Below are 22,471 nucleotides of genomic sequence, written 5' to 3' on the forward strand. Positions count from 1 at the left end.
ATTTTTTACGATTTTATCTCATGCACATGCATATAATCTATTTGTGACATCTCCTATGTGTTTGTTTATAAATTGTGTTTGGATCTTCTTCTTCTTTTTTATTTTTTTTATTTTTATTATAATTTTCTTATCTTTTCAATTGTAGAGATTGTATTTTCAATTTTATTCTATTTGGATTTTTTTCCCTGTCATGTATATGCACATGATGTAATTATAGTGCAAGAAATTTACTCATGTAGTATTGAGAGAAAGAATGAATAAGAAGCATATCCAAAACAGCCGAGACTTAGGAGAAGGAGCAATTCAAAACACAAGGAGATTTTATTTATTTATTTAAGAAAGTGAGAATAGAGAGAACACAAACGGAAGGAAAATATTAAGAATCATATTTGAGTTGGTTTCAGTTTGTCAGAGCAAGTGATAAGACCGCAAATGTAAAATGACAATAATAGTAAGGCGGTGAAGGAAAACAAGAAACAAAAGTGGGCAAATTTGGATATTAAAACAGAGATAAGTTTAGAAAGAATTCAGCAATTCAGAAATGTAAAAAGACCAAATTAGTATTTGGAAAAAAGACAAAATTAGTAGTTGGCAAAAAAAAGAATAAAAATAATGAGGATGTAATTTAAGAATACAAGTAAGAGTAAAATTAGAAATAAAAATGTTAAACGAAAATACTGTTCGTCCAATATTCCCATTTATATATATATATTCGATATATATATATATATATATATATATATATATATAAAGTGACGTGACTAGAATGATAACATTTAAAATGATAAATAGTATTTTAATTTCCGTGGGTGTTAGAAGTTATGCACAACTAAGATTGGAAAATGAGGTTAATTAGGAACTCTCTAAACCCCTTTCTAATTGTAACGTTTATAAGCAACTACAAGAAAGGATAGGACTACCCAACACCACCAAATGGCCAAAGAAAAACCCACATTTTCTATATACGAACTTTTCTAGCTAGCTAGTTGCTCTCCTTTTTCAATCTCAAGAACCATCCTAAATTTGCAATTCCACAACCCCACTTCTACATATGCTGCATTGCTACCAATATTCTGAACCGGCTCTATGCATACCCATGGCACGAGCCGTGTTCATTGCATTGGCCTCAGACTCTCAGCCTGTTACAGAGTACGAGTTAAGGTCTCAGCCAACCTTGCAGGAGCGTTCAAATACAGAGCAAGCTTGTTTGCAATATTAGTGTGAGATTAGAGCCATGAGACCGGCTGGGAAGTTGATGAAGCTTTAGAACGCACAACTTTGTCTTTTTTATCCAAATGATTCTAATGTGTATATATGGCTCATTCTGATGCTAAATGGCCTAAAGTTTTTTTTTTTTCCCAAGTAAGATCTTACTGGGAACGTGGAAATTAAAACAATTTATTCCAAACAGTACGCCGATAACTTTCTGATGATATAACAGCAAAGAATTTGGAGTTGAGTTCTGCCACCAAGTATGATTTTAAAAAGTTTTAATTAGCTTGAACCCAACAAGCACCAGTGGTCTAGTGGTAGAATAGTACCCTGCCACGGTACAGACCCGGGTTCGATTCCCGGCTGGTGCAATTACTGTTGTTTTCAGCTTTTGATTTTCCATTCGAAGTTTTCATTCATAGCTGCATACAATTAACTTCCCTTCCGAGTTTGTTCACAGAATTGCCATCTTCACCGAGTTGATCTTTTAAACCAAACAAGTTAAGTCTCATATTTACAAACAAGAATAAAATTTGAAAACTTTCTGACAAATTATACTGGAAGAAAGTAAACAGAAGTCAGAATCTGTGGCAATATTGGTATCTGAAATTGACTGCACGTTGCTAATAGGGGCAACATACTGCGACTCTTTACAGACCAACTTTACCATATTCGAACAGTTATGGAAATTGCAATATTGCAATTAGCCAAGCTTCATTTCTGAGTCCCAAAGCAAAGGACTAGCCCATTTTTTATGCTTTATTTTGATCACTGAAAATGGTGGAGAGATTGTACGGTTTCTCTTCCCAGAGAAATTTCCATTGGCAACACAGCATTGCAATGACCCTTTAAATTTCCCTTACATTTCCTGGTACACTCGATTCATTTTCAATTCAAAAAAATAGTTCCCATTTTGCATCTTTATTGGTGATGAAACTAACAAAGCCAACTTTATCAAGAGGATACACTGAGGCTAAAAGAGTTGATCAGAACTAGTGAGGAAGCATAAACCTGGCTTGAAATCTCAGGGGGAATTCGATTTCAATATGATGCACCAAACCATTACTCATCAACATCTATTTTGACAATCCCAACTCATGTTTATAGAATTTGTGGCCTAAGCTGCTCGCAAGTCTACATGCTTGCCTACACTGCGGTCCATGTCTGATCTTTAACTTCAATCATAGAATGTAAACTTGCACCTTCTGGAATACCTAACGGAGGATCTACACACGAACAATTATCTACTGTATATAGCTCCCAATCTTTGATTCCACACTTCTCCAAAGCCAGAGCTAATTTCATCCTATCTGTATCTTTTGGGTATGCCCCATCTGGAGTAACAAGCACTGCCCCAGTGTAAGACTGTCCTGCAACTCGAGCAGCCCCACTATAATGAAACAAAGCCCAACTAAGATCATTATTTACATCAACAATTGTCCAAAACTCATTTGAAACAACCCCATTATCCAAGACACTGAAGTAGAATGTCCCTGGGATCTTCCCTCTCTTAACCCTATATTTTCGCCTCCTCCAAACCATCTTCTCCTCTAAGGTTTTAACCTGAAAAACTGGCTCATACCAAAATGATCCTTTTGCCTTTCCCCTATAAAATAACTGGTACTGGCATGGAAACTGATCATAAGCTGGGTTCTGGCCTGCCACAACACGCCAACTCCAGTTCAAACTCCCCAACCAGCCAACAAAAAGATCTTCAGCAGTTTCATTGCACAAGTCCTTCCCTCGGAATTTCTCCATGGGAGTCACGTATGGCTTTTCAGGGATCTTTGCGTCGAGTTCGAGACAATTGTGCTTCTGCAATACACAAAGAGAAAATGCTTCTAGATTTGGACTTTCGTAAGAAGCAATACACCGATAATTACACACTTGGTCTACAGGACTGCACCGGTTCAAGCACTGAAGAGCTTTCCGACAATTAGGATCCAAGAGGCAGTTGAGTATCTGAGGCCCACAGTTCTTTACCATGCAGTTCAGGGTAGAAAATCCCTTAGATCTCAGATTTTTTAGGATCGGTACCGGCCTTATGTATGCATTGATTATAACCAACAAACAGAACCTTATATCATCAGAATTATGCCGGTCCCATGCCTCAGATACAGTCCGAACTACTTCCTCAGATTCACTTGCTTTCTTTGACTGTGAAAATCCTACAATTTTGTCGAATAGCTTTCCTTTTTTATCAGATAGTACATAAGATCCTCCTAATTTGTTTACCAAATCCCGGGAAGACTCGAAGCAGATTATGTTTTGGATATTTTCACAGTTGGCCTGTATCCACAGAACTGATTCTTGATCTGTAACTGCAACAATAACCAAAATATCTGCAAGGCTCGATACCCTTTGAAGGGTAGTAGCATTATCATCACCGGATTTACATAAACTGTCAGTAAATACAAGCATTTCATACCCTTCGTCGACCCACTTCAGTCGTTTTGCCTGCGTACAAACAGAGAGTCAGAAAGTGATGTAAGCTCTCTTGCCAAGAAATTATGCCTGGGCAATTACCAAAAACCAAGAAAAATATACAACGAATCTAAAACACAGGATATATAAGCGATTAAAATGAAAATATAAGGCGTTTGGTCCTGAAATATCATCTATGTAAACAGCAACATTCTAGTTTATTCTTCCATGTAAAGTGTAAACAGCAAATTCTTTTCATCACTCGATACTGACAAAAAATGAAGCAAAACCCAGTTCCATTACACAGTGTGATCCAATCACGGTGAATTTTTTTTGTTCTTTGAAAAGAATAAAAAGAAACTTAAAAACAAAATAGAGACTTCAGGAAAAAGTGAGCCAAATGACTACTTACTGTGTGAAGCATGACCTCTTGCCAGGGGGTGGATTTCAGAGGGCTCACACTTCCCTCGCCGAAGAGGGCCACTATTCTCACCGGCGGGTCCGGCAAACCTTCAGTCATCGCACTCTCCTTTGCTTCAGAAACTGCCAACGGCAAAATAGTCGGTGCGCGGAGAGCGATTCTTCTGAGTTGCGGAACCAGAGACGGTTTACGTCGGTGGCTACACGGATGACAAATGGTTTGGGAGGCGGCGAACTGGAGGGTTCGTAAGAAACCGGGCATGGGTTTGGGGAGCCGAGGTGGAGCTGCCAGAGCCATGCTTTGGTGGTGACTACTAACCAGTGTCGACGCAAAAAGATATGGATACGAGGGCAGTTGAATTGGAGGGACCTTAACGGAGGAGATTTCCTCTCTCTCTCTTCTTTTTTATTAATATTTTATTTATTTATTTTAAATCTCAATTCTCCGTAAATATAGAATTTGTAAATAGAATTTAAAGAGATCTCAGAGCCAATTTAGATGGGAGGTATTTTCACTATATTTTATTATTATTTATTATTTTATTATTATTATTTATTTATTTAATATTATTATTTAATATTTTATCAATACTTTTTTCTAACTATTTACGAAATCAGTAACTAAACGCAATCTCAATGTTGGCTCAAGAAATAATAGACGATGATAATAGAATAAAAGTTAAAACACAAAAGGGACAGTATTTCAGCAAAACGACATGCTTCGTTAAAAATTAGCGTCGTGGCGAGTGGCTCTTAAACCCTCACGGCCTCGCATAAACCCTAGGCAAGAGCGGAGCGAGTAGAAAACAGTCTTTTACGCTTTTTATAAGAAGCATTGCACCTCCCAGGCTCCTATCAAAGGAAGAAATTTTTTCTGACCGTTGTAGCTTAGAGGAAGGAGAGAATGAGGAAGAAGGTTGACGAGCGCATCAGAACTCTCATCGAAAATGGCGTCAAAACCCGCCATCGCTCCATATTCGTCATCATCGGCGACAAGTCACGGGACCAGGCATTCCCTCTTCCCTTTATCCCGTGTACTTTTATATGTGCGTTGATTGAAATTAGCAACTCAAGGTCTTTTCTTGCATCGCTTTTATCATTGTGGATGCTGAAGAAACTGAGGGTGGGAAGAATAAAGTGAAGTTTTCGGCCTTCTGTTGATATCATTGTCCTTTAAAAGTGGAAAATTTTTTCTCAATTGATCCCGATGGTATTCAGAAATGGGCTTATTCGTATTTTTTGAATGAATTTATAAGGTGTAACCAATACTGGATTCTCGATGATGTTGTATGATAGGCGCAGACGCTGTTCTCTAACTCTTATAGGTCATACTTTTGTTTTTTTTTGTTTTTTGAGTTGTAGTTTCTTTTTCCTCTGCTTCGCTGCGATAAAAACTGAGGAAAAGAAGAAGCTATAAATTTTAGAATTACTCAGTTTGTTTCCGTTATGCTGAGTGAAAACTCAACTTGAGCCTTGCCAGTCTCGGCTGGAAGAATTCCTTTTTCTTTTTTCTTTCCCAACCTTTTTTCCTTTTGGAGGCAAATAAGATAAAATTTGGAGCTTACTTATCAAAAAAGAAAAAGATAAAATTTGGAGCCATTTCTTTCTTTCTATAAAAATATTGACACTTAGAATAATGCTTAATTGATTGTTGATCCTACATTTTCATGTACTGCAGATTGTCAATCTCCATTACATGCTAAGTAAGTCAGTTATTAAAGCAAGGCCAACTGTTTTGTGGTGCTACAAGGACAAGCTTGAACTCAGCAGGTGAACTTTACCCCTCTTATTTTCTACTTCCATCTGGGTTGTGGAATTGGTAACGATTGTTACTTGTTTTTTTCTTCTTTTATCGAGTAATGAATGTTACTTGTTACCATAGTTAGCATGTATTGGATACTGACTGAATCTCTCTGTATCCCCTGTACAATAGATAATGCAATATGATGTCCCATATACCATAAAGGGATGTGCTGCATTATTTGATTTAGTTATGAACCACTGGCATTAAGATAGGATGTGGATGTCATCTGATAGCATATCAAGAGCACTCGAAAAGTGATATTTACTTCTTAAAAGAAGTATTTTGTTATTGGATTAGAAAATTTGCTGCATGTGCACATCTCCATGTGTATACAGAAATTTTAATCATCATGGGACCAAAATCTTAATGCTTCAATCCTGTTTACTCTTTAGCATTATTTGATCGAGTTTGAGAGAGTGCTGCTTACAGATTGTGAAAAAGTAGTTGTTGGAGCTCAATACATCTTTTCTTGATGCTCTGGACAATGGCCCAAAATGCTGCATCTTTCCTGTTTCCACTTTTCTAGATTTCCTAGCTATGTTTCATTTTTACAGTTAGGTGGTGTTCTTGTTTACTTCCTGCTTAATGGAAGTACAAATTTTTTCTACTATAACAACAGGGAAGGGAGTGCCTTTAGAAATAAAGGCAAGGAGAGAGCTATCAATGGTTCCTCATGAAACCCAAGATTATCTCTTGGAATGTTCGGGGGTTGAATGACTATAGGAAATGTCTCTGTGAGAAAAATATGGTTCATCAGTGGAAGGCAGATGTTATTTGTTTTCAAGAAACTAAACTAAAGTTTGTTAATCAATCTGTGGTTAATATCCTATGGAGCTGTTGCTGGGTGGGTTGGGTTATGTTAGTCTCTAATGGAGCCTTGGGAGGTATCATTATGTGGGATAGAAGGGCTGTGGAATTAGTAGACCACTATGTGGAAAATTATTTAGTGGCATGTCATTTTAAGAATGTGGAGGATGGAATTGAATGAGCGTTTGCTAGAGTATATGGGCCAAATTTGGACTCTAGAGGGAGCATTTTGTGGGACGAAATGGCAGGTCTTTGCAGTTGGTGGGATCTCCCTTTGTGCTTCAGTGGGGATTTAAATGTTACTCTGTTTCCTTGTGAAAGAGGTGGGGATTTTCAGATTACTAAAGCTATGTCAGATTTTTCTGATCTCATTTCCGAGCTACAGTTGATTGATTTACCAATGGGGGAGGGGATTTCTCATGGTCAAATGGAAGAGTATCGTCCCGGTTGGACAGTTTTTTAATTTCGGCTTCTTGGGAAGCCTTATTTCTGGAAGTAAGGCTGAAAATTGTTTCTGACTACTATCCTAGCTTTTTGGACTGTGGGGGCATTGTAAATGGGAGAAAATATTTTAAATTTGGAAATATGTGGTTGAAGGATGACGGCTTTGTTGAAAGGGTTAGGAGGTGGTGGGTCTCTTATAATCCTTCTGGCACTCCCAAGCTTTGTTCTGGCGGGCAAAATTAAAGCACTTAAAACAAGACTTGAAGAGTTGGAATGTGGAGACTTTTGTTAATGTAGTAAATAAAAAACAACAGCTCATGGAACTGTTGCGAATTCTAGAAGATAAGGAGATTGTGGGAGGTATTTCCTTTGAGGAGAAGGAGAAGAAAAAAGAGGTGAATGCAGAAATTGAAAAGCTTTCTCTTATGGAGGAAATATCGTGGAGGCAAAAATCTCGGATTCTTTGGTTGAATGAAGGCTATAATTGTATGAACTTCTTTCATAAAATGGCAAATTCTCATCGTAGATTCAATGCTATTGAAGTTCTTCATGATGGAGAGAATGTTCTTTCCGATATTGGGGAGATTGAAGATCACATTGTGAGTTATTATGAGAAGCTTTTTACAGAAGAACATTCATGGAGACCATAGTTAGATGGGCTGGTGTTTGAGTCCATTGATCAAATGAGTGCAGATTGGTTGGAGTGAACTTTTAAGGAAGAAGAAGTTCTTGATGTGGTTAAAGGTATGACGAAGGACAAGGCAGTGGGCCCGGATGGCTTTTCCATGGCGTTTTTCCACGCATGTTGGGACATAGTGAAGGATGACATTATGAAAGTTTTTGGTGAATTCCATTCATTCCTGAAATTTGAGAAGAGTCTTAATACTACATTCATTGCTCTCATTCCTAAAATGGTGGGTGCAGTGGAGATGTAAGGATTTTCACCATATTAGCTTTGTAAATGGGGTGTATAAAATCATTGCCAAAGTGTTAGCAAATCGTATTAGTGTGGTTATGGACAAGATTATTTCAAAGTCTTATAATGCATTTGTGAGGGGAAGGCAAATTCTTTACTTGGTTCTATTGCAAATGAAAGCTTGGAAAGTAGAATAAGAATGGGTAAATCTGGAGTTTTAGTTAAATTGGACATGGAAAAGGCTTTTGACCATGCCAATTGGGATTTTCTTCTATACTTACTTGGGAGATTTGGTTTTGGTGAGAAGTGGTGTTCATGGATTAAACATTGTATTTCGACTGCTAGATTTTCGATATTAGTAAATGGAAATCTGGTTGGCTTTTTTAATAGCTCTCGGGGTTTGAGGCAATGAGACCCCTTATCTTCTTTTCTATTTGTAATAGTGATGGATGCATTGAGTCGTATGCTTGAGGCAGCTTTCGAAGGAAGATTTATGTCGGGATTTGTGGTGGGTAATGAAACATGGGATAGTATTTCAGTATCACATTTGCATTTCGCAGACGACACTTTGATTTTATGTGATAACAATCAAGATCACTTTGCGTTTTGAGAGCATTACTGTTATGCTTCGAAGCTGTTTCTGGTTTGAGAATTAATCTTTTCAAGTCTAAAATTGTTCCAGTGGGTGCGGTCAGAATATTTTGGATTTGGCCAATATTTTGGGATGTAAGGTAGCTTCGTTACTTATGAGATACCTTGGACTACCTTTGGGTGCCTCTCACAAATCAATTTCTTTTTGGGATGGGGTGATTGAGAAGATTAGGAGGAAGTTAGCCGACTGGAAAAAATTATATTTGTATAAAGGTGGAAGAGTTACTTTGATCAAGAGCACTTTGTCTAATCTCCCTACTTATTTCCTTTCTCTCTTTCCTTTACTAGTGTGGGTTCCTAAAAGTATTGAGAGGATTTATAGGAACTTTCTGTGGGATGGTAATGGGGAGGATAGAGAGTTTCATTTGGTGAGTTGGAAAAAGGTTAGTCTTCTGGTTTCTTGTGGAGGGTTGGGAGTGCGAAATTTAATACTTTTCAATAAAGCTCTACTTGGGAAATGACTTTGGAGATAACATAATGAGAGCAATGCATTTTGGAGAAATATTGTGGATGTTAAATATGGGAGGATGTGGGGGAGTTGGTGCATGAATGAAGTTCGAGGGACGTTTGGGGTGGGTTTGTGGAAGTCTATTTGGCTGGGATGGGGGGACTTTGTTAAGAATTCCAAATTCAAGGTGGGGAATGAGGCAAAGATCTATTTTTGGCATGACATATGGTGTGGGGATTCTCCTTTAAGGTTGTTTTTCTTAACCTTTTCAGGATTGCTAGAGACAAAGGGGCTGCAGTGGCTGATTCCTATCACTGTTCTAACAATTTGATTTGCTGGACCGTGGAATTTATTAGAGAGATGCAGGATTGGGAAGTAGGTGAAGTTTCTGATTTCTTAGGAAGATTATATGAGATGAAACTTGATCAGAACAGGGAGGACAGCCTGCTGTGGGCGCATCCAGTTAATCTAAGATTCTCAGTGAGCTCTTATTATAAGGTGTTAACCAGTCATGGGGTCAAAGGCTATCCCTGGAAAAGTATTTGGAGAGCCAAGCTGCCTAGCAATGTTGCCTTTTTCTGCTGGCTGGTGTCCCTAGGGAAAATATTAACTACAGACAACTTGAGGAAGAGAGGTTTTTAGATGGCTGAATGGTGTTTTATGTGTAAAAAGGATGGTGAATCTATTGACCATCTTTTTCTTCATTGTGAGGAGGTGACATCGTTGTGGAATGAGATTTTTGCAAGGATTGGCATTTTATGGGTGATGCCTATACATGTGGTGGATTTCTTTGCTTGCTGGCAAGGTATCGAGGGGAGAACTAACAGTACTGCAGTGCTGAAGATGATTCCCCTGTGCTTACTTTGGTGTTTATGGCTAGAGAGGAATGGGAGATGCTTTGAAAATTGTGCTCGTTCTTTAGAGGAACTCGGGGAGTTTTTTCTTAGTACTCTAAGCTCTTGGGTGAAGAATCTTGTAAGGAATGGGAATGATTGTATTGTTCAGTCTTAGTTATTTTTTGTTTTAGCTAGTAAGTAGGTGTTCTCATTTGTATACATCCTGTGTATTTGGACTATGCCTATTTACTTGGAATAAATTTCTCATATTAATTATAAAAAAAAAATTAATGGAACCACGATCTTACTGATAAAACAAAGTTTTGGGTCTTTAAGAAGTTGAGGAGTTCAACTTATTGATGAATAATATTTATCTTTTACGTACTGATTTAAAAAATGTTTTATGCATATTTAGTATTGTGGTTAAAGAAGGTTTTGGTTTTGTGTTCTCTCCATTTGGAGAGGTGCCTGCACAATCTTTACTGTTAGTTATTTAATGCAGTCACAAGAAAAAACGTGCAAAGCAGATAAAAAAGCTAATGCAGAGGGGGCTTCTGGATCCTGAGAAGGTTGATCCTTTTTCACTTTTTGTTGAAAGCGGGGGCTTAACTTATTGCTTGTACAAGGATTCAGAGAGAGTTCTTGGTAATACCTTTGGGATGTGTGTGCTTCAGGTAAGCTTGCCTAGTGTTTTTCTCGTGTACTTGGATTGTAGCTGGACTCTTTAGTTGTTATTGATCTGTCATGGTCTCTCTCTCTCTCTCTCTCTCTCTCTCTCTCATGTTAAAGTTTACTCTTTGACCTTCTATCAGGATTTTGAGGCTTTGACGCCAAATCTATTAGCAAGGACAATTGAGACAGTAGAGGGTGGTGGATTAATTGTATTGCTGCTTCGTTCTCTATCCTCACTGACCAATCTGTACACCATGGTTATGGTATGAATGTAGCACCTATTGCCATAATAGCTTGTTTCTATCTCTCTCCATGCACAGATACAAACGTGCCTCCACGTTATATATATGTGTATATGTATATTCTCTGACTTATATGCAGCTCAAATCTATCCTAGAAGTATGTATTGTATTTGTAAATCATAATTATTACAGCTTTTTTATAGTTGGTCTGATTAGTTGGATCAACTGCCTTATAGGACCAATTCTAGCTGGCGGTCACTTGTTTTAATCTATGGTCAGCTCAAGCTGGGGTTTGACAAGTTTTTATTTTATTTTATTGTATTCTTGTAATTCTTTTTTTTTTTTTTGATAAGTAAGAAGAAATATATTAGCAAAAGAAGGGGCAAGGCCCAAGTACACATGGGGTATACAAAGAGCGTTGCTACAGGCTAAGAGCTGCGAAGAGCAGCGTAAAGTTCAGCAAAAGAAGTGCCATTCAATACAATAGAGGATGCCCATAAGACTAAAGTATGGTAAAAGAAATCCCTAAAGCCTTCCGGAGATCGCTCCTTATCCTCGAAACAACGATTGTTCCTCTCGGTCCATGTGCACCACATTAGGCAAAGTGGCACCATTTTCCAAATATCTGCAATCTGCCCCTTGCCTCGGATTCCTCTCCAACAAGCCAAAAGATCAACCACCTTTCTAGGCATTACCCATGCCAAGCCTAGTCTTGTAAAGATGTCATCCCACAATGCTGTGACAGCTTCACAATGAAGAAGTAGATGATCCGCTGTCTCACTGTTGTGTTTGCACATCAAACACCAATCCGTTAGGTAGAGGCCACGTCTTCTCAGTTTATCGATAGTCAGTATACTCTCATGGGATGCTAGCCATACGAAGAAGGCCACTTTTAAAGGCGCCTTAGTCCTCCAAATGTTCTTCCAAGGGAATGCAGTGGAGGGGTGTGCCGAGAGTACCTTGTAAAAGGAACGTACTGAGAAACTCTTGTTTCCTGTGGATGACCAAATGAGATGATCTTCTCCATCAGCATGTAGATTCGACGCCTGTAACGCGCTGTAAAAATCAGCAATGTCTCCCAATTCCTAATCTTGTGTCGCTCGGGTGAATCTTACTGACCAATGCGTGAAGGTAGAGGAGCTGTCAGAATTATCAGCAACTGTGGCCTCCTTATCAGATGCAAATCCTGTATAGGGAAGGAAAAGCGATCTTCAAAGCAATCTCGCCACACCAAGTGTCGTGCCAAAAGCTAACTTGATTGCCCCTTCCCACCACCAATCTGCAATTAGCAAAAAAGACTTCCCAACTGTTGCGTATGAATTTTCACACACCTAAGCCATAAGCCCCTCTTACTGCGTTAGAACACCAACCTCCACTCAAGCTCCCATATTTGCTGTCAATAATTTCTCTCCAAAGGACGTCTTGTTCCCTATGGTATCTCCATAGCCATTTACCAAGTAGTGCCTTGTTGAGGATTCTCAAGCTGCGGAGCCCCAATCCACCATTTGCCATTGGTGTGCATACTTTTTTCCATTTGATCAAGTGGAATTTTTTCACATCCTCCAAACTACCCCAAAGGAAATCACGAAAGATCTTCTCTAGTCTATGTGCCACACCTGTAGGCAAGGGGAAAAGGGAGAGGAAGTATGTTGGGAGATTATATAGAGTGCTCTTAATAAGAGTGACTCTGCCACCTTTGGATAGGTAAAGTCGCTTCCAATCCGCAAGTTTACGTTCAATTTTCTCGACCACCCCATCCCACATAGACTTAGATTTGTGAGAAGCCCTCAAAGGGAGACCCAAATATTTCATAGGCAAGGATGACACCTTGCAGCCCAGAAAATCAGCCAGTTCACTTAGATTATCGACCACACCGACTTGAACCATCTCAGATTTTGCAAGATTAACCTTGAGTCCGGAGACGGCTTCGAAATAGAGCAATAGGGCCCTTGGGGAGCGGATCTGATTAGGGTCTGGCTCGCAAAAGATCAACGTGTCGTCTGCAAAGAGAAGATGGGAAATTGAGAGATTACCATGGGTGGAGTTTCCCACTGAGAAACCTGAGATGTGACCGCCCTCCACCATTCTGTGTAACATTTTGCTTAAGACATCCATTACTAAGATGAAAATAAGAGGTGATAAAAGATCTCCTTGCTGCAGGCCCCGGGAGCTATTGAAGAAGCCTTCGGGTGTGCCATTCACCAAAACGGAAAATCTAACAGTTGTTATACAATGTTTCATCCATTGGCACCACCTTTCCCCGAACCCGTACCTGCCAATAATGTGTATAAAAAAGTCCCAATTTACATGATCAAAAGCTTTCTCCATATCCAGCTTGCACAGGATACCCGGAATGCCAGTTTTGACCCGACTCTCCAGACATTCGTTGGCAATAAGAACAGAGTCAAGAATTTGCCTCCCTTTCACAAAGGCATTTTGGGACTTCGATATGATCTTTCCCATAACGGTGCTCATTCGCTGAGTTAACACCTTGGAAATAATTTTGTAAACCTCACTCACCAAGCTAATAGGGCGAAAATCTTGCACCTCCACTGAGCTTGCCCTTTTTGGCATAAGGGCGATAAAGGAGGCGTTGAGACTTTTTTCGAATTTCAAGAAAGAGTGAAATTCGAAAAATACCTTCATAATGTCCTCTTTGACGATATCCCAGCTAGCTTGAAAGAAAGCCATAGTGAAACCGTCAGGGCTTGGGGCCTTGTCTTTTTCCATTCTTTTTAGAACTTTAAGCACTTCCTTCTCTTCAAATTGCCTTTCTAACCATGCTGCACTTGTTGCATCAAGAGAGTCAAAAATCAACCCATCTACCTTAGGCTGCCAGGAATGTTGCTCTTTAAGCAACTGATCGTAAAAGTGCACAATGTGTTCCTTGATGGCTGCCCTGTTGGTGATAATCCTCCTGTCGGAGTGCAGAACCTCAATGGCGTTGGTTCGTCTATGAGAGTTGGCGACACGGTGGAAGAATTTAGTGCACCTGTCCCCTTCTTTCAACCAAAGGGCTCGTGATTTTTGTCTCTAGGATATCTCCTCCAAAAGTGTGATTTTTCTAGTTTGGTTATCACCGCCGTTTTCCTTTCCTTCTCCTTAGCCATGAGGGCCAAAATCGCTTCTTTGTCCTCAAAGTGCTGCAGTGCCTGAAAAAAAGTGGATCTTTGGTTATTTAGATTCCCAAAGGTTTCCAAATTCCATGTTCTCAAATCATTTTTCAGGTTTTTAAGTTTTCTGGCTAAAACAAAACTGGGGGTGCCCAAAATCTGATAAGAGGACCACCAAGATCTGATTTTTTCCATAAATGCCTCCACCTTTAGCCACATGTTTTCGAATTTGAAGTATCTCCGCCCCTCTTGAATACTGCCGCAGTCTAACATAAGTGGAAAATGATCTGAGTAAAGCCTAGGGAGGCGCTTCTGACAAAGAGTGGGGAAATGTGTCTCCCAAGAAGGAGAGACAATAAATCTGTCCATACGAGACCATGCCCTCCCGTTCGACCAAGTGTAGTCACCCCCCCTAAGGGAAGATCAATCAAGTCCAGTTCAAAGATTAAGGCTGAGAAATCAGCCATGGCTGATCCCGAATTGGAGTCCCCCGACCTTTCACTCGAGAACCGTGTGGTCTTGAAATCGCCTCCAATGCACTAAGGATCCTCCCACCAACTACACAATCCGGCAATCTCGTCCCAGAGAAGCTTCCTGCTATTATTATTATTCGGGCCATAAACGCCTGCAAAGCCCCACACGAACCCGTCTTCTAAAGATTTAAAAAAACATGCAACCACGAACTCACCAACGGATTCTTCCACTAAATCAACAACTCTCTTATCCCACATTACAATAATGCCCCCTGACGCTCCCTTGGAAGGCAAGCTAGTCCATTCTGCATAGGTGCAATTCCATAAACTTCTAATAATATTCCTGTCTACGTACTTCAGTTTGGTCTCCTGTAAACAAAGGATGTCCGCCTTCCAATCTCGAATTAGGTTCTTCACTCTTAAGGCGTTTGTTCGGGTTGTTTAAACCTCGAACATTCCATGAGAGGATCTTGGGCTTCATGGATCACCTAAGTGATCCCTATCAGTAACTCTTTCCCTGCTAGCGCTACCTTCTCGATCATAATTTACGGAGCATGAGAGTCTCTTTAATTCCCTCTCTCTTTTGCTGGCGGAACGAAGATGGTGAGATTGCTCAGCTGCAATGGCTGTGAACAATGCTGTCAGTTGGTCCTCGAAGCCGACGCAAGAAATCCCCGCGCAATGCCGAATGTCTTCTACCTTCTTTAGCACCCAATCTGTCTGTGGGTCAGACCACGACAGTGCTGGGGGTAACGAGCAAAGCGGGTTGGGATCGTCCCCTACTTTCCCCATAACATCCCCTTCATTCGCCAGATCAGAAAAAGGTACTAAAATACTTGACCCTAAAATTGCCTCCCCTTCTTCCTCCTCTTCAGGGTCAGGTTCAACCTCTTCTTCAAGGGTACAAAGAACCCTAGAAGTAAACTCAGAAGAATCCTCCAGGAAGGGGCCAGCGCTGACTGCTGGGGAGGAGTGATCCTCATCTTGGGTGGACTGGCCCTCGGAAGTGAGCCCAGGAGCTTCCAGATGACCGGTCGGCTTTCTCTGAGCCGGATTCGGGCCCACGGAGTCGAGAGGAACGACTGTGATGTCGTTTTCCTCCACGGGCGACTCTGTCAGGGGTGTACCTACCGCCGTCGTGGCCTTGAACAGTGCAACTATTTTGCCGATAGGGTTGCCGGGGTCAGTCGGCGCTGTCTGTGATGCCGGCAGTGTGGCCGGTGAAGATGCCGGCGGAATATGGTTGACGCCTGGGTCTCGAGATCGAGACGAGGAGGGCCCAGCCTTGAACAGTGCAACTACTGTGCCGGTAGGGTCACCGGGGTCAGTCGGTGCTGTCTGTGATGCCGGCAGGGTGGCCGGTGAAGATGCTGGCGGGATATGGTTGACGCCTAGGTCTCGGGACCCAGACGAGGAGGGCCCGTGTGCTGAAGTCTCAAAGGGCTACTGGGTCACGGGTTCGACCCGAGAGGGGGAACCGACCCGAGGAGTGGCCCGAGATCGTGGGCTTGAAGCCCGAGGGTGTGGGCTCGAGGCTTGTGAACGAGGGGGCTGCCGAGTGGAGGGACCGGCCTGCTGGGTTTGATGGGGCTTGATGTTTAGCTTTTTAGCCCTCAGTGGGCTCTGAGGCCTGTTAAGCCCAGATTCAGTCAAAGGCCCAAGAGCCCGACTGCTTGACAAAGCCCCACAGTTTTCTCCTATCTCTGCACATGCAGAGGCCTTCCATCCCATTAGGAAAAAGTTCTTCTGAAAATGGCAGGAGCGAGGCAGACGTGATCACCTTAACCCGTCCCATTGCCATGTCGAGTCCCAGGTCTACTTTTTTCATCAGAATAGCAATATCTTGGAGGATACCTGAGAGTTTGGATTTTACATCCCAAAACACCCCTTCTATTTCACCTAACCTTGTACCACTGTCAGAAATCCCCTCCGGATCCTCTGGGCAAAAACCAGACCTGTCTTCCATCAACTCCATTGCAGTGCTGCACTCTCTCGCTGCACCAGACAAAACCGCGGTGTGGCAGACGGCCTGAAACCAAGCTCCCCAACCCAACTTGGAGCCTCAGAAGGTACCGCCTCACGTTCAGTCACATTTTTGAGATTGAAGGCAAACCCCCTCCCAACCATAACACTTGGCGCCTTCGGGGATGATCAAAGAGCCTCTTCTCCTGCCATTAACGAATTCCTCCAGGTGGAGGTAGCAGCCCCTAGCATTTCTGAGTAGGTGGAGAGTGAGATACCCATTGCCGACCCTCATTTTTCTAAAAAAGTTCTCACGCCACCTGGTCTCAGTAGCTTCCACCACCATTCTCGCCACCCATGAAGCCGCCGCCCCATTGATAAGTAAAAAAAGGGCCATGCGTCTACTTTTCTCTAGAATATGAAAACAATTTGCTCCCACCTTTGAGAAGACAAAAGTTTTCGACTCCACTGAAAAATGCCTAGAGCTCTCCATTGCAGAAAAAACAGGGTAGAAAGAGAGGAAGGTGAGGAAGGGGGGAGGACAAAAGGGAGGGAAGGGAGGAATCAACTGCGGCAAGGGGTGCCGGAGTGAGAGTAGGTTGCATGCATGCAGATACCAAGAGAGTGTACGGAGAGCATTCTAGATAGCTACAAATTGAAGATACAAAATAATATTCTTGTAATTCTAAACTTTGTATAAAGATAGCAACTGCAATGCATTGCATGTTATATTGTGTACTTACAGCTCCATCATTAAAGCTTTATATGCATCTTGAAAACTTTCAACAGAAGTTCCTGCTTTGCAAGCCCCTTAAATGATGGATTGATTTATTCTACACTTAGTATTTTTTGCAGGTTAACCATGATTAGGTGTGTGGTCTATAGCTTGGACCTTCATCTAGTTATGTATCAAATGCTAATAAGTATTACACAACTAAATTTCAGAATTTATCTCTTTTGCTTAAACTATCACAGTAAAATTCTAATATAAGGCTTACTGATTTCAGGATGTTCATGAGAGGTTTCGAACTGAATCCCATTCTGAGGCAGTTGGGCGTTTTAACGAGCGTTTCTTGTTATCCATTGCATCATGCAAAGCATGTGTGGTCATGGACGATGAACTGAATATATTACCAGTTTCATCACATATAAAGTCAATCAGTCCCGTTCCAGTTAGAGAGGTAACTTTTGGCATCTACAACTTTGTGGTTTGAAGAGACTTAAAACTCTTTTTGCAGTTTGCAGTATCCTAAGCAAAACTACAAAATCATGTCCTGTATTTTCTATCTTGGTGTGTGATTGACAGTGCAGTTTATTCACCACATGAAATGGAATAGCATAATAAATATATGACTACAATAGTGATAGATACCTTACATACTTTGGTTCAAAGAAGCTCTTTGTAACTATTTTCTCTGGCACTTCTTGGTCATTGAAGGACTTTGAAGGGCTATCGGAGGCAGAGCGAGACCTGAAGAATCTCAAAGAACAGCTAAATGATGATATTCCTGTTGGTCCTTTGATAAGGAAATGTTGTACCCTGGACCAGGTAGGGATTTTTTGCTGACATATTATGAGTTTCCAATTTTCTGTCATGCTTGGATAATGCAGGTAAGTCTAGTCTTTTACTACTTTCTCATGTTCGAATAGGGAAAAGCTGTAATAACATTTTTAGATGCAATATTGGACAAGACACTTCGTAGTACAGTTGCATTGCTTGCTGCTCGTGGCCGTGGGAAATCTGCTGCGCTTGGTTTAGCAATTGCTGGAGCTATTGCTGCTGGGTAGTATGATTGATCTCTATGGGGAGAGAATAATTTTTTATTTTTTATTTTTTTATATTACATCTGTTTTTTTATTTTTGTTGACCATTGTAGATTCTGAAAAGTGAAACCTGTCTCGATAGGTATTCAAATATCTTTGTAACTGCGCCCAGCCCCGAAAACTTGAAAACCTTATTCGAATTTGTTTGCAAGGGTTTTGATGCACTTGAATATAAGGTACATGCATTTTCTATTCACTTGAATTATCTGAAAAATAATCTTGCTAATATTATTTACTATCATTAACATGCTTTTATGAGGCTCCTGTGCTAGAAAGGTAGTTGCAGTTATGTGCTTCTCTCAGGTTTTCTTGATCAAAACATCTATCCTTGAATGCGTTTGAACGCATGGCTTGAAAAAGCTAGTTTTTTTTACCCTAGTCAATTAGCTTTAACAATTCAGAAGACTATGATCTCAGTCAGTTAATTGGCTTTATGTCATTGTGAGCATCACCCAAAACCAGACATAAGTCATGTATCCTCTTTAATGAATGATGGATGCTACATTTACTAGTCTGGAAAATGGATGATGTCAATTGTTGCGGATGTGCTGTTACTTTTCTAGCTCACATTTGCCCTATTTCCCACTATATCTACCTCACTTATCCAAAGAAAAAACAGGTAGAACACACCCAAAATATAAAAAATCAAATACAAAGGACCTGTGGAATCATTGGATTATAGACAATCCTTAATCTATAATGGCATTACAAATCAAGGGTCGGTTCATGTTTCCTCAACTAAGATTGTCTCCACGAATGTGGACAAGATTCAAAAGTTGCATAAAATCTTTATTTTTTCTTAGTATTTTTTGTGGTATCGTAGTTTTAACACCTCCTAAGCATATGTGGTAGTTAATTATATTTTGATGTATATGTTAGTTTTTTATGTGGTAAAGGCCTTGGGCATGGGGGTATGCTCCCCCTAGATCTAAGGTTCAAATCCCATGAGGTGCACTTGCGGGAAACTTTTTCCTGAGGGCCTGTGCACCCCCAAGATTAATCTGGATGCTGTTCCCGGATACCCGGTGCCAATAAAAAAAAAATGTTAGTTTTTGACGTATGCTAATCCATTTGTTTTACTTTTTCTATAATGAAAATGGTATGTAAATGTATCAAGCATAACATTATAACTCATGTTTTCAGGAACATATGGATTTTGATGTGGTGAAAAGTAACAATCCTGAGTTCAAGAAAGCAATCGTCCGGATCAATATTTACAAGCAGCACAGACAGACAATTCAGGTTTATTTACTGATATGGATGTATAGTGTAATATGATTATGGTCAGTTTTGCCCTGCATGAATAATTGTTGGAGTGGGAGAATGGTTTTTGCATGTGTATGCCATGATCATGCATGCAATATTTAACCATGTGCATACGCCTTTGCAGCTGATTGTCTTAAATAAATTGTACCATATGTAGGAGGTTGTAGTTTATGCTATGGTAGTTTATGCCTTTCTCTATTTATTTTTCGATGGTATAGGTAACAGTAGTCTACATTCAGAAGAAATATAAATTACCTGAAACAATCTACAGATGCTCTAGTTCTGAAATTAAGAGTGTGCATATACAACTTGGTTTAGCCATTAGTGCTACTACACCTGTGATACCTTTTTTTCCATACTTCTGGATAATGATGCATGCATAGCTCGTGCATTTGAATCTTCTCTATAAGGGGAGGTACTCAAAACTTTCAAGGAAGGGGCTGTGTTGTTGCAAATGTACTCGAGAGGCATAAGCCTCATCCATGTAGGTATTAAAAAAATGTTTGCGCACACTTGTGCATCAATGTTCACTTGTTTCTTGAGCACCCTTCTCTCTTCATCTCATGTATGATACATAGTGCTATTCTAGGATGGAGGAAGCATGTGGGGATTATTCCCCCCTTTTGAACATTTTGGTAAAATACATTGTTGAGATGAAAGCCGAAGTCCTTAAATGCTTCCTTGTTGGTTATGCTGAGGTTACATTTAATGGATTCTAAATGTTTTAGTCTACAATTCTCAATGCTGATAATTTTTTCTTAATATCCCTCAGTATATACAGCCACATGAGCATGAAAAACTTTCCCAAGTTGAACTACTGGTTATTGATGAAGCAGCAGCTATTCCATTGCCAGCCGTGAAGTCGTTGCTTGGCCATTATTTGGTCTTCCTTTCATCTACAGTAAATGGGTTAGACTTGTCTCATAATCAATTGTATGCTTTGTAATGAGAAGCTATTACTAAAGTAAAAGAACCTTTCATTTTGTCTTCCAATGATCTTAATGTTCCACATTTTCCTTCGATTTTGCCTATTTCACTTTCATGTCCTTTTGCAGTGATCTTAAATTGTCATATATTACTTTTTTTGGTCTTGGGGAATTTTGATGCAGTTTTTTTGCTTGCAAAATTTTTTCCCTGTATAACATGTCTTGTGTGTACTGGAAACAAACACTTTCATGAAAGAACCTTCCATTTTCTTTTTCAATAAGGTTATACATGTTTCTTTCGTCTTTAGTCATGCTTAGTTTGCTCTTATTATTATGTACTGGACATTAATGCAATTAAGTAGTGAAGGACTTTCTGGTTTAATCCACTTGTAGCTATGAAGGTACCGGCCGCTCCTTGTCATTAAAACTTTTGCAGCAATTGGAAGAGCAAAGCAGGGAATCTGCTAATGGTATGACCATGCTTCACTCATCTTTCTTGTACGTCAACAATTTGTGTAAATCCTAAGTTGGGGGGGGGGGGGGGGTTTGATGTAGCATAGAGAAAGCAGATTGGTCATCTGCATTTTCTGATTATGGTTGTCCAATTTAGAGTGTGATTGTCCAAAATCATATTAATACTTGCAAGTCGATATTTTGTTGTACTCATTCCCATTGAGAGCACAATATATCCAATTTGTGATCTGTGCATTCAATTGAATAGATTTCCTATCTTCATCATCAAGATCTTCTTATTTTATAATCTTTACTCCATCAACAACTTTTGTTGGGATATGAGGTCCTTTTGCAATGTATCTCCATATTTGAGGATTTTAAGCCTAAAGAAATATTCTCATTCTGGCTTTCCATAAAGTATAATTGTTTCCACAAAATAGTGGAAGCCAAACAGCGGATTAACCTTCCCCAAATGTAGCTCCTAAAATGTTAGCCTAAGATATTTAACTCAAAAGGCGATTACTTTTACAACAAAGTCGTTGCTCATATACCAATTGCTAGAGTTGCAAATTATTAAGGATGGGATTCTCAAAGGTTGTCCTCATTGAAACAAAAATATTTGAGATTTTCTTCGAAGGTGGTGGCTATGTATGCATTATAGAGCGAGGGAGGAAGGTGACCAAAGAGCTGCTATTGGATATACCAACTGCATTGTGGGTTAATTATCAAAAATATAAAAAAACCAACTGCATCATGGGTTTCACAAACCTTAGAGGAATGCTCTAGGTGAGGGGTGACAAGGAATTTATGAGAACATTCAACTTAGGTGGCAGTGCTTTTCTAGCACAGAGATCCTCCAACACATATGGAAGGTACTCGACTATAGTTGAGTACAAAGGTGGTGGAGGAAGAGCCTTATCATCATCCTTGAAGAAGTGGAAGGCAAAGGGTGGAGGAAGATGACAATGGAACTGCATGGGCTATGTGGCAGTGCAGGAAAAAATGAAGCAAAGGTATATGGAGGGGCTGAAACATTCAAGCAGCAAACGAGCTAAAACACAGTTAGGGGAGTGAATACTAAAAAGCATGTAGAGGCTGTTTCATGCTCAGTACCAGTCACTAACGGCAATGCTGGAAAATTCGTGGAGAAACCTAGAAGGGAGGGGATGCAGAACCAGAGTGTGAAGGGCAGTATAGGTATTTTGTGGCAGGAATAAGTTACTGTTTGTGAGATTGGCAGAGACAGGAGGTCTGAGGCGCAGTAAACCACCATAACTTACGCAAGAAAGGAAGTAGCTTAATGATGTGATGCAGAAATGGGGAATGCACAATCTCAGAGGAATTGCTCGACTTGAGAGAGAGAGTCAGTGGTTTAATATGTTGGGTAAACCAGGAGATGGGCCAAAGTATGGGCCTGGGCTTGAGTCAGGAAAAAAACATAGAGAATGAAGTTGGGAAGAAATGGGTCACGAGCTCGGCTGTGGGCCTCTGGGGTAAACACAGCTTGTGGGCTGACAAAAAATAACGACTTTGTAGCTATTTCTGAACCAGAAAATGCTAGTTCCTAATAGAAAACTC

The 22,471-nt window shown here is 40.3% G+C and overlaps 2 protein-coding genes and 1 non-coding gene across 3 annotated transcripts in view; 2 read left to right on the forward strand and 1 right to left on the reverse strand.

Moving 5' to 3' along the window:
- The first annotated feature begins 1,512 nt into the window (after positions 1 to 1,512).
- TRNAG-GCC lies at positions 1,513 to 1,583 on the forward strand. The gene has a single exon. It is a non-coding gene; the product is annotated as a tRNA-Gly (tRNA).
- A 521-nt stretch (positions 1,584 to 2,104) lies between these two features.
- Positions 2,105 to 4,440, reverse strand: LOC122308307 (violaxanthin de-epoxidase, chloroplastic). Its single transcript, XM_043121557.1, has 2 exons — positions 4,049 to 4,440; positions 2,105 to 3,669 (listed from the first exon to the last, which is right to left on the reverse strand). Exons 1-2 carry the CDS (start codon positions 4,352 to 4,354, stop codon positions 2,359 to 2,361), a joined length of 1,617 nt encoding a protein of 538 aa, XP_042977491.1. The 5' UTR covers positions 4,355 to 4,440; the 3' UTR covers positions 2,105 to 2,358.
- Positions 4,441 to 4,814: 374 nt separating this feature from the next.
- The window catches only part of LOC122307504 (RNA cytidine acetyltransferase 1-like), a 36,030-nt gene continuing 18,373 nt past the window's right edge, over positions 4,815 to 22,471 (forward strand). The window contains exons 1-11 of the mRNA XM_043120415.1: positions 4,815 to 5,065; positions 5,735 to 5,826; positions 10,465 to 10,636; positions 10,775 to 10,897; positions 17,432 to 17,605; positions 17,863 to 17,973; positions 18,075 to 18,208; positions 18,331 to 18,424; positions 19,392 to 19,490; positions 20,287 to 20,423; positions 20,834 to 20,910. Of these exons, the coding sequence (XP_042976349.1) occupies positions 4,961 to 5,065; positions 5,735 to 5,826; positions 10,465 to 10,636; positions 10,775 to 10,897; positions 17,432 to 17,605; positions 17,863 to 17,973; positions 18,075 to 18,208; positions 18,331 to 18,424; positions 19,392 to 19,490; positions 20,287 to 20,423; positions 20,834 to 20,910 (1,318 nt within the window). The 5' untranslated portion in view covers positions 4,815 to 4,960. The remainder of the gene's footprint in view (positions 5,066 to 5,734; positions 5,827 to 10,464; positions 10,637 to 10,774; positions 10,898 to 17,431; positions 17,606 to 17,862; positions 17,974 to 18,074; positions 18,209 to 18,330; positions 18,425 to 19,391; positions 19,491 to 20,286; positions 20,424 to 20,833; positions 20,911 to 22,471) is intronic.

This window comes from Carya illinoinensis, chromosome 4 (genome assembly GCF_018687715.1).
Source record: "Carya illinoinensis cultivar Pawnee chromosome 4, C.illinoinensisPawnee_v1, whole genome shotgun sequence".
Taxonomy (NCBI): domain Eukaryota; kingdom Viridiplantae; phylum Streptophyta; class Magnoliopsida; order Fagales; family Juglandaceae; genus Carya; species Carya illinoinensis.